This window comes from Excalfactoria chinensis, chromosome 1 (assembly GCF_039878825.1).
Source record: "Excalfactoria chinensis isolate bCotChi1 chromosome 1, bCotChi1.hap2, whole genome shotgun sequence".
NCBI lineage: Eukaryota > Metazoa > Chordata > Aves > Galliformes > Phasianidae > Excalfactoria > Excalfactoria chinensis.
This window is the reverse complement of record NC_092825.1, coordinates 63,404,844-63,419,745: the sequence shown is the minus strand read 5'-3', so window position 1 is coordinate 63,419,745 and position 14,902 is coordinate 63,404,844. Positions and strand designations below refer to the sequence as shown.

General features: G+C 40.1%; 1 protein-coding gene across 27 annotated transcripts in view; it reads right to left on the bottom strand.

Annotated features, from left to right (window-relative positions):
- The window catches only part of C2CD5 (C2 calcium dependent domain containing 5), a 64,892-nt gene extending 51,551 nt beyond the window's left edge, over positions 1-13,341 (bottom strand). For 15 of the 27 annotated variants that reach the window (XM_072361461.1, XM_072361481.1, XM_072361524.1 and 12 more), the window contains exons 1-6: positions 13,082-13,317; positions 9,250-9,336; positions 7,173-7,344; positions 4,787-4,882; positions 4,080-4,235; positions 1,953-2,151 (exon numbers count right to left, since the gene is read on the bottom strand). In XM_072361461.1, the coding sequence (XP_072217562.1) occupies positions 1,953-2,151; positions 4,080-4,235; positions 4,787-4,882; positions 7,173-7,344; positions 9,250-9,336; positions 13,082-13,171 (800 nt within the window). In that variant the 5' untranslated portion in view covers positions 13,172-13,317. Of the gene's footprint in view, positions 1-382; positions 508-1,952; positions 2,152-4,079; positions 4,236-4,786; positions 4,883-7,172; positions 7,345-9,249; positions 9,337-13,081 lie in introns of those variants that run through there. The other 12 variants (XM_072361604.1, XM_072361622.1, XM_072361500.1 and 9 more) reach the window with 4 other exon arrangements.
- Between the last annotated feature and the right edge of the window lie 1,561 nt (positions 13,342-14,902).

The window sequence follows — 14,902 nt, the reverse complement described above, 5'->3', positions numbered from 1 at the left end:
AAACCTAAGTATTTTATCTGAATTATGCCTGAAAGCAATTATGAACTTCAACCAAAACGTGGTAACACAAGTATCATATCACAATGAATGTTACTCAGATTTATCAACTTATTTTTACTTAATTTCTTAGAAGAAAAGTTTATTAAAGAGGAACAAAGAGTGTGGCTTTGTGGAAGAGACTGATGCACTTTCAAGAAACTATTGCCTTTGTTTCAGCAGCTGCACAGAGAGCTCTTCACTGACAACAGAAGGTTTCTCCATGAGAAAATGAGGGAGAAAAGATGGGTGGTACCTGCCTACACTGCCTGCCTGCCTGCACTTTGCGACCACTGTGCCTTGTGGCCTGCCTCTCCCCAGCTCTTGAGTCTGAGCAGTCTCGTACCAGTGTAGATGAGAGTGGGAACAGACACAGAGAAGTTCTGAGTAAGTCGTGAGCCAGTAGCAGTGTGAATAGGGCTGTTGTGAGTCGAGCGGCATCCATGGCTTGGCGGATGAACCAGCGGAGACCTGAGAGAATTTGCAGCCAAGGTGGAAGAAAAGAAAACAATACATACAAACAGGTTGCAAAGTTATGTTATAAATGATTTCAGGGAAGTTTAGCTAGAGGAGATCTCTTATTTTAAGCAGACTAAGAATTTTAATTCCTAGCATGCAAGAGTCCAGATGAAATAAAGAGAGAAAGGAACAGCTTAAGTACTAGCTTATGATCATAAATTGATTTTTTGGCAACAGTGCATCAAGTTAGTAAAGCCAATAATAAGAAGCATTAGTTGACTTTGCTGGCTTTGAGAAACAGTCTCATATTTTAAGACTGAGGGACAACGATTCTATCAGCATTCACTACCAAGCTGCTAAACATGGATTATCTGGGGGATGAAATTTCCACCTTTCACTCCAGAGTTATCTACAAAAGCCTTTTAAGATGGTGGTTGCCAGGTCCAGGTTTTTTTGTTTGTTTGTTTTAAATCATCACTGTTATTTCATGCTGCAGTGTATCCAGAAGCTCTTTTGATGGCAGAGTTTTAAAACAAAGATAAGTTAAACAAGCTATTATTTCAGAAAGAAAACTACTTCTGAGAAGCCAGAGCACATTGCTTCCTAGAAAACGTCCAATTTTTAGTGCAATAACACAACAGTAAGTTAATAAAGATGTCTGGGAACATTACGGAAGTAGTATACTTTGTAGAGCTGATTTTTCCTTCTACGAATTGGCTGACTGTATCAAACAGAAAGTAACTGATTTATCCAAGCAACAATTTAGAGACTGCAAGTATTTCCCTACTAACTTCTCTGCACGTTAAAAATTTGTGTGCACACCGCCTTTAGTGCTGCAGTAGAATTCCTTGATTTCTGGTATATTTTTTCCCACCATAAACAGTAAACACTGCAAGTACACTTTAGCCCTACCTGTTCTGCAACAGTAAAAAGTAAAGGACACAAGAAAAGATGAGCCTACTTCAGGGTCAATCTCTAAAAAACCAACTGAACTGTGCAAACCCTCCTATGCTCAGCACATACACTCAAACTTGACTGTACTCCAATTAGAACATCTTAAATACAAGGTGTATCACTGAGTCTTCATAGAAACATTTGTTGTACAAACACATAGTCACTGCAACACTAATTATTCACTGGGAAACTGGTGAACCCCAGACCAAGGATAATACTTTTGCTAGCAATATAAATACAAAACAAGCCATAAAACCACCCTGGCTTCTAAAGAAATAACATAAGTAATCCACATCATTTCAAAACTGTAAAATATAAAACTGAGTTCCAGAAAAAAGAAAGAAAAAAAAAACAAAAACAAAAGAAAAAAAAAATCCAACTGCAAAAGAAAACAGATTCTGGAGGGGAGAGTGGGGGGAAAAAATCACACCTGTTACGTAAAACTGAATGACTATGAAAAGAAATGAAGTTTGTTCCTCTAAAAGCTGGTAATTCATACTTACTCCTTCATTTCTTTGGATGGAGAGTTACATGCAGGTAAAAATGCTGATGTGCTACTTAATTTATCCAACGTGCAGGCTGTTCCTATGGCTCGTACTACCAGTCCAGATTCTCCCTCCAAATCAAAACACTGCAAATAACCAACAACAGCATTTCCTCTCATTTCAAGGACTTTCAAGCCAATCTTCCTTTGCAGCTCACCTACAACACAAAAGGTGAAAAGCTGTAGGTAACTGCAGTGAACTTCTCCTGTTTTCTTTCGTGGGCTTTGTCCTCTCTGATTTTGAAACTGCGGATCAATAAAACAGGTAATAGTTCTGATTTTGTATAACTACGTTAAGCACAACCTCTGCTTCCTATAGCACAGAGTGATGTTTCATTAGCTTTCACTCTTTTCCCCTACATCTATTCTGTTTGCAACTATAGTTTGTTATTTTGTATTGTATTTATTTCAAATTCTCATTAGCTATTCTCCTTTTTGTTTATTCAGAGACAGAGAAAGGGATGGTCAAGATGCGTGCTAGAACACAAAAGTTTATAGACAAACAGTCCAATTTACTGCAACATCTTTGAAACCCACATGAAAATCTATTCCTTTTGTATTCACAAACACTCAAAATCTATTTAACTTAATTTAACCTTATTCATACTTTATTCAGTAACCTCATCTAAAATACACTATATGACACAAAGTAAGCAAAATATAATACCAAATACACTACTACTGCAACAATAAACTGTACACAAGAACTGAAAACCCCTGTTACTGTAAGTAAGACTCATCACACACCACAGAATGATGTCAGTTCTGACTGCAGCCATGCTCAGAAAAGTTACAGACTTCCTCAGGATTGTTCAGACGCAAATCAATGACTGCAATACGAAGCACTGTATTACATGGCATAAAACAGTGTTACTACAAGGCCCCTTTGGTATTTTTCCCCTTAGTCACTGCCATGAATAAGAATAGTAATAAAACACAGCAGAACGCTTCCACATGCGCTCTTTTACTTACTTTCACCTTTTATGCAAGAAAAGGGATTTACAAATGTTAATCCTGTAAAATGGCGTAACAGAGAAGCCAAAGCTTCTTTTAATTAAATTTTTAATAATTCATGTCAGTTATGGCAATACTGTACCAAGTATTCCCACAGTATCTACTGATTCTCTTAGTGAAGATACTGAGTATCACCTCCATACTCCGTTTATGTTGCACTTCTTGCTAAAAATTTCCATACATTTGCAAAACAAAATTTACCTTTTCTTTTAGTATCTGCCCTGAAGTACGGTTGTATCTACAAGAAGCCTGATAACATTAAGTGCCTATTAGAGAACTGAAGCCACTGTCTATTGTTCTGATGATTCTTTTTTCATCATCTCATTATATTCCTTACACCTCCAGTATTGTACACTTCCAGCTGGTTGTCTCTTGCCTTAGTGTGCAAGTCCTCTAGTCTCTAGTGCAGGTCTCATTTGTTCCGCTCCACTGTCACAGAGATGAGGACCTTGGTTACTAACATAGAAGTTAGTAATACCAGACAAACAGAAAGACAGACAAAAAATCTATGAAGGTAACTGATACTGCAGAGGTATAAATTGGAACTCTAGAGACTAGTCTCTCCAAAAATTGTAAGCATATCCTGAAGAGTTGCAAGGCAATGCAGAAGCATTCCTCAGAACAATGAGACCATCTTGACTTAGAAAAGATGACAAATAAGATATGTATTAGTACACTGTGTGCGAGATCGTGCTTCAGATACTCATTCACATACTTCAGTGCAGTGCAAAGATGGTAGTTTATGCTGTCTGACTCAAAGTTCTACTAATAGTCTTCATATGGGTAAAGAACATCTACAAGGGAGTTCCGTTATTTTTTTAGCCTTGCTAAAAACAACTAACAAATCACATAGCAGGATGGCATCGCCAAGAGGGGTGGGGTGCACTTTCTGTCACACTAGTCATCAGTTAGGACAACAGAACCTTCTGAAACGTGAGACAACATGAATCAGAAAAATAAACAATTAATACCAAAAATTACAATACAACCTCATCTCAAATCTAAGTCACTAATTTGAATGGTGATTTCTTTTGCAAAGCAGCAATAGCCACTGCAACCTGCATTTTAATACCTGACATTAGAGAAATGAGTCTTTGTCTAGCCTCATTTGATGCTCTTGGTGTACGTATTCGGTCTATCCACTGGTATTCTGGGTCTTCATTAACTACCAGCTCTTCCACAAATCCGTGAATTATTACTGCTCTGTAACACTTCGGAATAGATGTAGCTGTTAAAGAAATACAAAAAGATGCAAGGTATGTATCTAAGAGAAATGAATTCAAAGACAAATAGAAAATTACACCTAGACACCGATGTAAGTGATTCCAGAATGTAATCAATGCAATTTTTTTTCTGTTAAGCTCTATTTCCTGTATCAGGCAGGTTCACCTGCTAAATATGGACATACCAAAGCAATTTTGTTCTGAGAGATGCTGTAAGACCAGTAACTGTCCAGTGTACTGGTTACAATGCTGCTAAAACATTTACTACGCTGAAATTTTTTGACTTTGTGCCTCTTTAACAGAATATTCACCCAAAGTAACACAATGATCAGAAAGATGTGGGAAAAAGGAAAGCTACCTACACTGCTTTGAAATATATATGAAAGAAAAAAAATTAAAATAAAAAGAAGCAAACTAAACACATTTTCTGTATTTACTACTACCATCGATGTAATCCACAGTGCATTTATGCAGTGAGCTGGCAGGTGGAGGGAAACAGAGTCAGTAAAGAAAGAAGGAAAAAAAAACTGGGTTTTCCCTTTTTTCTTCTACTTACTGCAAAAAAACTTTACTCCGCACGATGACTGCCTGAATCTGTTTAAATCATTGAAGAGATCTACTTTTACCACCACATTAATCTCCCCACGTATACCTATCAAAAAGAAAACATGAAATGGTATTAAAAAACAATACAGAACTAGCCATTCTGTAAACTCTCTATTTAGTAACTGATGCACCTTCTATTACCATTTGAGATAGTATTTCTTCAAAGAACATAACACAATCCTAATAAAACTGCCCGGTTCAACTGACTGCTACCATGTCAGTTCTAGCCTGGGCTAAGGAGCAGGACAGCATCTCCTTGCCTTCAAGTCTGCCATAGAGATGCCCTCTCACAGGAAGATGCTAGTTCTGCCCAGCCTCTGAGGCTGAAGCCTCACAAGCAACAATCATCAAATACCTGCTGCACCAAACAGGATTTCAGATTGGGAAAAGAAGCCATCAGCTGGCTGCTATTGCAGTAGACCCAGCTGCAGGGAGCAAGTACTCCCTCTGCTCCCTTAAGCTGGTATCATCAGTGCTGGCAGGATAAGAAATCAGTAGGTAAGTTCATATTGTCCTCGGACACACTCAAAAAAAAAAAAGGCAGGACTACTTTAGATTATAGATGCCTCAAAACTAGTCCTGTCTACATCAAAAGGTTTTTTTATGTTGTTTAGAGCATTTCACATTTTCTCTCTCAAGTAGTAGCAAGATCATGGTAAAGCTGAAGTCAATACACTGAAAAAATGTACAGTTCTTCTACAAAGCAGAAAGCAGGCAATGTAAAATATTTTGTGAATAAATATAATAGAATAAGGTATTACAGTTTTTTTTAGGTAAAGCATAATATTTCGGCTAGAACTAAATCTTATTAATAGAGTGGATAGTCATTCCTTTTTACATTTTTCTGCTCTTATTTTGAGCTTACTTCTTTTCTCCTGCACCCACTAACCAAATCCTTTCACATCACATTATTATGGGTTCTGACATATTGAGGGCTAAACTTCTTGATGAATCTGATCTCTAATGACTTCAGAAGCCTTTATAACAGAAATATCCAGCTCAGACAAAAGCATTACATTCACAGACTGACTGACATTACTGCAGTGAAGTCACCCAGAATTATCTTCCCAAGTGCTGGTAGAAAGAAGCTTACATTTACAGTAACAGGACGTGCATCAAGCTCACACATTTTCACACAAAATCATGTTAGAAAAAAGATTAAATAAATATAGATAAATGTCTGCTTTCTTTGAAGAAAGCATTAACTAATGTTTGCCAAGCACTGAGTTAATTAGAATTTACTGCTACAGGCATGGAAATAAGAGAAGTTTTATTTATCTAAGTAGAAAAAAGCTGTGAAAAACCAACAGAACTACAAAGAAGAGGGAGGTCTAATTCTCTCAGACAGACAATGGCACGCATCTTGAGACAAGAGCTCAAAAGAAAACATGCGATAAGAAAATGGGTGTAGAATTATAAAATAACCTAACATACAATATTTCTTAAGAACCTTTTTCACAATAACTATTAGAAATGCTCAAAGAAAAAAAACTGTGACTGGTTATGATGACCAACCAATAAATACTACTAATGCTTTTCCACCAATTAGATATAATCAGGTTTTCAAATAGTTAAGTCATTTAATTTCCACTGTATAGTAAACTATGACAGTACTAATAACCTTACTGTTCTGATGTTCTGCAGTAAGGTATTCGAGAAGACAATTTGCTGAAAATGAAAGCTCTGCTTCCTTAAAAATCTAAGGCAACAGTAACATTAACTTCATTCTCTTGTATGTATTATCTTGTACCCTCAAGATAACTCTGAAGAACTCTACCTAGGACTGCTGGCAGGGAAATGGAGTTTGACCCTGCATTTTATGTTTGCCATATCCTGTCCCCTCATCTCAAATGAAGCTTATCCAGCAGCCCAGGAAGGCACACCCTGAGTAACTTCAGCAAAAATACATTCTAGCAAACACAAAGTAATTGAGCAAGTATGGTTCAGTTTTGTTTTGTTTTGTTTTTTAATTGATTTTTCCAGTAACTATTTCCAGTAACTATTTTAAATAGGATGAGAAGATGTTTTCCACTTGTCACAAATTTTATGAAAGGCATTCTGCCAAGCCTTAAGATTCTGGCACAGTAGCTGAGACTTTCTTATGCCGGAAATATCAGACATCTTTCATATATGATCATTACTGCTATTAAACATGGAAAGTCCTAGAAGTACTTTGTCAGTGATTTTAGATGGCATTCTTAACTTACCAAAGACCTGATAAAAGCACCATAAATTGAGCTTTCCAGCTCCTGAGGCTAAAATTATTACACAGTTCCAAGACTGATTACGGAAAGCAACAAGGCAAAACAACATTGTTTTAAATTAGCAAATCTTACCATGTATGGTGTCATAAATTGGAAACCATCCTGAAATAACTGTAGCTGCTTCACTATAGAGCAAGGGATCAATATCAATGTATACTTTGCCAATAGCATCATTAGCGCTGTAGGTATCATGATCAAGAACTGTGATCTGGAGAGGTTCATCTTGTAGCTCTTCGTCGTCTACCTAGAAACAAATATTGACATGGAATTTGAATACTTAAAAAAGAAAAAAACAGGGGAACACTTCTGGAAAAACAAGCACACTAAGAGGTGAGTCAGTTATGTACAGAGACGTGACACAGATAAATCTAATTCCTACTTCCTGGATCTAAACAATGCCTTCTTTTTATTTTGCCCTCCATATAATCATGAAAACCTGAAACAAGAGTTATCACTGGGAGAAGTACAGGAAAAAAACAGATTACACTGACTGCCTATTTCAAAATTCCACATTATTTTAAGTCCAAATATTTATCCATCCCCACAATATGTATACTTTTCATAATAAAATATGAAAAATTAACACAAGAATTCTCAGAGAACTTTGACACCCTGAAGTTATGCTCTCACACTTCAAAACTGAACTGTGGTTTAGAAAGAATACAAGACAATTTTTGCTATGAGTTGTGTAAAGTAACTTCAGACATGCACTTTTCTAAATGAATGCAAAAACCCATCTTCAGACACAAGGCTGTGTTTTAGGATATACAAGATTCTCCTACGTTTTGTGCCCACCACCACCAAGTAAGGACCAGGTTTGCTAAATGTAATGGGAAAACTCATGGGCGTGTTTGTAGAATTACAACATAGTGGTGCTAGGAGGTCAAACTACACACACACACACACACACACACACACACACACACACACACACACACTTGCGACCTCCTATTTTTCTGCTATTTGAAATGTGGAAATCTGATTTATTTATTATTTTTTTCAGTGTTGCTGTTTGGCTCTTTCCTTTCCCAAATCCATTTTTCCATGCAAAAAAGATAGAATTATAAGACTTCCGTTATTGTAAAAAAACAAAACCTTTTTTGTACTAAGAGAGTTAACCCTCCATTACAGTTCAGCTAATTTTTCCCCTCCCAAAAGAATAAAAAGACCCAAGGAGCTGATTAATTTTTAAAAAAGAAAGAGAACTAAAAGAACTGAGTCAACCTGAAGACCATAATACTGCTTTCTGAACAAACACAGACTGCAATTATGAGATGTACTTCAACAAGGATTTCACATCAATCAGTAAGTTGCCTAAGCTTACCGATTCCTACTTGCTCTAACATCACTCTATTGTCACTCACTATATGTACACGTATTTGCAAATGTGTTTATACTGGGACACTATCTTAGAACACTATAAACAAATTGGTACTATACATTCAAATATTTTAACTATTATTTAATTCTACACACCAGTACACTATTTTTTTAAGGATAACAAAAAGGCAGTAACAAAAAATAAATATGTAAACAGTAGTTCGGGGCAGAATGTCGAAGGACACTTACAGTATCTACGGTATTAATGTATTCATTAAAATGAACTAATCAGATCCTTGAAAGGAACAAGCAGTTATGGGAGAACGTCATATGTCCTCATTATTACATAAGGAAATGAGAGAGAAAGCGTCAGGCAACTGTTGTGCAAGCACTTTGTTTCTTCATTTTTTTATATCAATTCTCTATTTTCTTTTTCATGTGCATTACTTTCTCCAGCCAAAGTAACAGTCCAAATACCAGTTAACTTTCCTTACTGAAAATTACTCCTACAAAAAGGAAAAGGAGCAAACCCATCCTGATACCTGAAAGCCTAACGGATAAAGCTTTTACCTCTGTCATAACACTTAGGTTGGATCTCATCTGCCAAGTTTTTATTTTTATAAAGAATCTAAAAAAAAAAAAAAAAAAAAAAAAAGCCAATGAGATACCATTGGCAAATATGGTTTCACCATAAACAGATTCACTGAATGGCTTCATATGGATTTAAACAGAATTACCTTCACTGCCCAAAACATTTTTCTGCCTAAAGGGATATTACTTCATCAAAGGAATCCATGTAGACACAGATAACCTCTTAGAAAATACTTACTTCAAATTTAAACCATTCAGAATTCCACTGAGGATTAAGTGACTTTGGGTATACGTCTGTCTTAAAGGTTGTATTTCCAAATTTTACCTAAAAATACAAACATTTATTAAAAAGAAACATTAATGAAAAGATTTCGAACGTGAGTTATGCATCAAGTCTTTACTTGCAAATAATTTCAAACACACATTTTAATAACATCAACACATTCTCTTCAAGGAGACTTACTTTTTGCACCAATGTACATTTATCAGTAAGTAATGTCACATTATCACCAACATGTGCAATGAGCCCCTCCCATCATTTCTCCTCAATCATGTCAGTGTTAAAATAGTACGTTGTATTACCCGCTTGTGGTCACTCAGTGCACCGTCTCAGCAATATGTTGCCTTCTGTTTAGAAATGTTTCAAGCAAAATTATTCCACATAAACATTGCTAGTTTATGTTTCGTTACCGTTCTTCCTAGAATTCATTTATCACCTTCATTAACAAGGTAAAAATGAAATACAGAAATAAAATGGTAGCTTTAGTGAGCTTATTTCTTAAAGCATACTGTCTTGAGCTCCTGTTTTCCTATGCCAAACACACATCCCTGAATTCACAGCAGCAAGGGACAAGCACCTTCACAGTTTCTAGTCCTCCCCTGTTACAGAATATTCCAGAAGGCCTATCAGCAACAAGGACAGCGGGAACTATCTATCTATATACCCCCTCTAATCTTTTGTTAATGAACATTAAATATTCTACATACTTCTATTGATTAAGGCTAATAAGCAGTTAAAGGTGTGTATTTCAGGACTCTCTACTTGGCATCTGCAGGAATCTATTTCCGGACCATGTCACAGACAGAATTTCTGTGCTGGTCTATGCACCAAGAAGCCATGCTGCATAATCTAAAGGGCTTTATTTCACTGTAGCTTTCATTCCAAACTGCTGTGTACCCTTGGAGTTCTGCAAATGGTTCCTCTCAAAATAATCAGTACTTCAGCTCAGACCACATGTCTGATGGTACCTACAAGTGCAGGAAGTTACAGTTTTGAATTCATTCTTGAGGAAGTAATGCGTGCTGATTTCAAAACATACTGCAATCAAAGGCAGCTACAGATTTTGTGTACCATTTTCTTTTTAGAAGTCTATATAAATCTTGGAAATTAAATCTAGGCTTAGATTTTGAACACTATCTTGCATTTTAAACACTCTTTCAACACTTTTAAAGGACATCCTAATTCTTTAGATGTGCCAGTAATAGTGTTTTACGCAGGTGCAAAACCCAATTCTGAAGAGATTCCCTACTTACTTATCTACAGACAGTTAAATTAAAAAGCTTCAAGGACTACAGAACTGACCTACAAGCTCCCACTGATCTCTGCATACACCACCACGCCTCAAGCAACAGAACTCCATAAAGTTCTATTGAGGACCTGGACTTGATTCAAGGAACAGTAATACTTTAGGAAAATATCCCATTTTGAAAGTAAGCTTTGAAATTAAAAGTCAGAGCGGTATGAAAGCACAAGGCAAAGCACTGTTAGCTTAAAAAAATTAATAACCTAGCTATCAAAACATGGATTCAGATTAAAAGCATATAGACAACAGCACACCTATCTGAATGTTGTATTCATCACACAAAGCAGTACAAGGGTGATAATTACACTAGTTTAGCAGAGCTACTTTATGCAGAAGCTGCCAACACGCAACAGCACACAGCTCCACCCAGCCTAATTTTACATGTTATCTTGGGAGTAAATGAGCTCCCTGAGAGCCTCAGGCAGCTCTAAGGAAACTCAGCCAGTATTCCAGCCAGATCATTAAAGCTACAAGAGGTAATAGCCTGCACTGCTGTCCATTGTACAAATTTAGCAGCACAGCTGCAGATGAAGTTGTGCTAATTTGTTCCAGACCACATGTGCCGGCTAAATCCAAATTATACATAACCTGAAACAAGTCATCACTTCCAAGTCTTTCATCATTTTCTTTTCTAAATCTAGATTTATATTACAATACGTAAGAAGGAAATTAAATGCTAGCAATCAATTAGCACTTCGATATGCTTGTCATTTTTATTTAAACAAAAAGGTTTCGTAAAGGCTTTCGGCAACCTTACATTGAAAAACAAAATGACAGTTTTAATCTCCTTTTGACATGTTCTGCCCACAGCCATAACTGCTCCACATGTGAAAAGGGTACTTCCCACACGGAACGTGTTTTCCAAGTACTGGCCCTAAAAGCAAGGCCTCATCTACAAATTTCCTCAGCCTTATTTGTGCCAAGACATTCTTGAAGCTGAGCCTTAGTTAACCCAGCTAAGCAAACAGATAATGCTGAAAATGTCACCCTTTTTTCTTTTGTTGAGCCAGCATTTAGCCAGAGGTGTTTCTACATACGCCTCGCTACAAAGCTACTCACACTGCAGGTAGGGGTGGCAGAGAAAGATGGTGCAAGGTTGGGAACAAGTCACCAACAGGTGAGGAGAGGGCTGCTTCTTCCCAAGGCGGCTTAGAAGTGGCCAGCTGACAGCAGGGCTGTACTTCCTACTCTGTTTCTTGTCTTCCTACACAAGAAGTGTTGTAGTCTGCCTATTAATCAAATTCAAAACCACAAGTGAATCCCTCTGTAAGATGAACTTACTGATGAGACTCCAGTTTTTCAATGTGCACAGTTCGTGAATGACATTTTTCCTATCAGGATCCCATTACTGTGCCAACCTTCAATGACTATTTATAGCACAGGCGCACACTTGCGTAGGACTCCATTTCTGAATAACTGTTCCTGAAGGTATGACTTTTCAAACCGTGGAATGCTGCTGAAATTGTCCAAGAGCTATTTGTGATGGCAACAGAGCACATAGAGCAAAAGACCCTCATCAGCTCATTCTTCAATCCCTTCCTAAGAACTCTTTAAACTAAAAGAGGGGAGGATTTAGGCTGGATGCTGGGAAGAAATTCTTTACCCAGAGGGTGGTAAGACTCTGACACTGCTGCCCACAGAAGCTGCGGGTGCCCCATCACATTCAGGGTCAGGATAGACAGAGCCTTGGGCAGCCTGAGCTGATGGATGGCAGCCATGCCCACAGCACAGGGTTGGAACTAGAGGGGCTTTAAGGTCCCTTCCACTTAAACTGTTCAGTGATTCTATAAAGAGCCAGTATGGGTTTGTTAGTTACAAGTGTAAAAAGGGTTTGCATTTGATACTTCTGGTGTAATTCAAGCATATAAGTTATATTATATATATATATGTCCTCAATAAAAATTGTTTGAAAATGCTAGCTTTTCACATGCTTTTAATTGAAAATATAAATAAGAGCCTTAAAAAATGACCTGTACAGTCACTCTGTGCATCCTATATCCAGAGATATAAGTGACCAGATAGCTTTGTTCTGTTACAACGCATCCACTAAATCCCAAAACAGATTGCATTGGGCTGGCATATTAGCAAGAGCCACTCATTAACAACCCTCAGCCAGAGGCTGAAAAGAGCCGGTGAAAAGACACTCGGGCTGCCCATGGCTGTCAACTAGCAATCATACCCGAGCGTATCCCAGACGCCGCTTTACAGACACCGCAGCCGACGACACGGGCGCGGGTGTCCGCGTCGCCCCCCGCCAACGTTGCGGATCGCGGCCCACTGCCGCTGCGTGGGGGCCGCGCTCGGAGCCCGGCCACCCCGCTGAGGGCAGCGCTCCGCCACACGCCGCGGGGCGGCACCGCCCGGCCAGCAGAGGGCGCCCCCCGCAGGGCGGCGGCCCGGGGCAGCGCGGGCTCGGCGGCAGGTGCGGGCCTGAGGCGGGGACCGCCCACCCGCCCCGGGTCCCAGCATCCCTCCTCTCCCGCAAACCTCCACAAAGGCGTCGGTCAAGTCGCTAGCGCGATCCATCACCGGCAAATGGCGCCCCGCCACGATTTTGACCTTCAGTTTCCCCGGCATCTTCCTCCTCCGCCTCCCGCCGGCCGCAGGGAGAAAACAACCGCGCGCGTCCCATGGAACGGCACGGCCGAGCCGTGGGGGCGGGCGGAGCGGCCGCGCATGCGTCACACCGAGCAACGGTCTCTCGCCGCCCGCCCATGCCCGGCGCCGACGCCCGCACCCGGCGCCGCAACGGCCGCGGGCACGCGCGCGCGGTGACGCGCCCAGCAGGAAGGGGGCGGCCGCTACGCGCATGCGTGCTCACCGAGGCGCGCAGGAGGAAAGGGGTGCGCGGATGCCCCCGTTCGGCACTTGAGGTGCTCCGCTGCCAAGATGGCGTTCTCGGCTTGCGGGGCCCGCTGCGATGGCAGCGCTGACTCCTCGATGGGTTCTGCGCTAGCCACGGAGGGCGGGGTGCGTGAGAGCCGTCATGGATGCCCGAGGTTGCCGCCGGCTTCGTCGGGGCCAGTGCCTGTCTAGGCTGGAGGGCGAGCGGCTTGGGCTCGGGGTGCACCCAGCCTTCCTCGAGGAAGGATCTGCAGCAGGCCGGGCTGAGGGCCCCTGCAGGGGGAATGGAGTCCGTGGGTGTGCTGTCTTAATCAGAAGAAAAATATTTACAGGAATTGAGGGATCATGAATAGATTAAATGGAATTTAGTTATCAGAAATAGGATTTGATATGGTTCATGTGGCCGGGTATTGACTTCTTGATGCCTGAAAAGCTCTTTGTTTAGGAAATAGCTCAGGGGAAGCCTGGGGAGACAAAGCCACAGGTGTGTCTGTCGGTGGGGGCCTGGGACTGCAGAGCAGAGTCGCACTGGGACTCGTGGGTCCCCTCCAGCTCAGAGTGCTGCGTGGTGTGCAGGGATATAAAGAGCCTTTGTGCTTGGGCTGAGCAATCCCCAAACATGGAGCCAAGTGCAAGATCTGGTTGGATTATTCCCCTCTCTTTCTAATCTTACAAAAGACTAAATAATGTTATGGTTTAGGCTGTGATACTGAAAGCACCAACCATATGAACAAAGTGCAGCAGTGTGCAGCAGAGCAAATTAAGGTGTGGAGCTTTGTTAGGCCATCTGCCCTCCAGCTATATGTTTTTTTGTCTCATTAGCATAGATGGCACTTCCCTTCCTTGGTATTGTGAAGGTATCTCAGGATCCATTCCTACTGCTGCTGGAATCCAGCAAACTTGAGGAAATGATGAGCAGGCTAGATACGTATTTCTTTATGCATCCTTGTTTCGGTGGAATTACTTCCAGGGCAGAACAGCAATAAAGAGCAGAGATCCTGGAAGGGAATCGAAGCCAGAAAATACACCACAAATGGTGTGGGTGTGGTTTAGACAAGAAGTCTGCTATTTTTAGTGGAATCTTCTGTTATCACCTGTAAGTGTTGCCCTCACTCACAAAATGGAGCAATCACACAGCACATGGACTGGATATTTCTTTTGGATTGGATTGAAGTGAAAAGCACTCACTAGCAGTACATCAAATATATTCCAGTTGTTCAACGGCATTCAAGCCATTATAGCAAATTGAACGTAGTGTAAAATCTTCTGAATGGCATAGGATGTGGATGGTGGGTCCTTAATAGCAGAACCTTGAAGGGATGCCATTAATTCTTTACATTGCTTGTAAACATAGGCAGTCCTGTATTTTAACTTTCCTACAGGAGTAGAAAATCACCAGCAGAGGGTGTGATGGCAAAAATAAAAACGGTTCTCTGTAGTCCTTGGTAGATACTGGCCTTCATT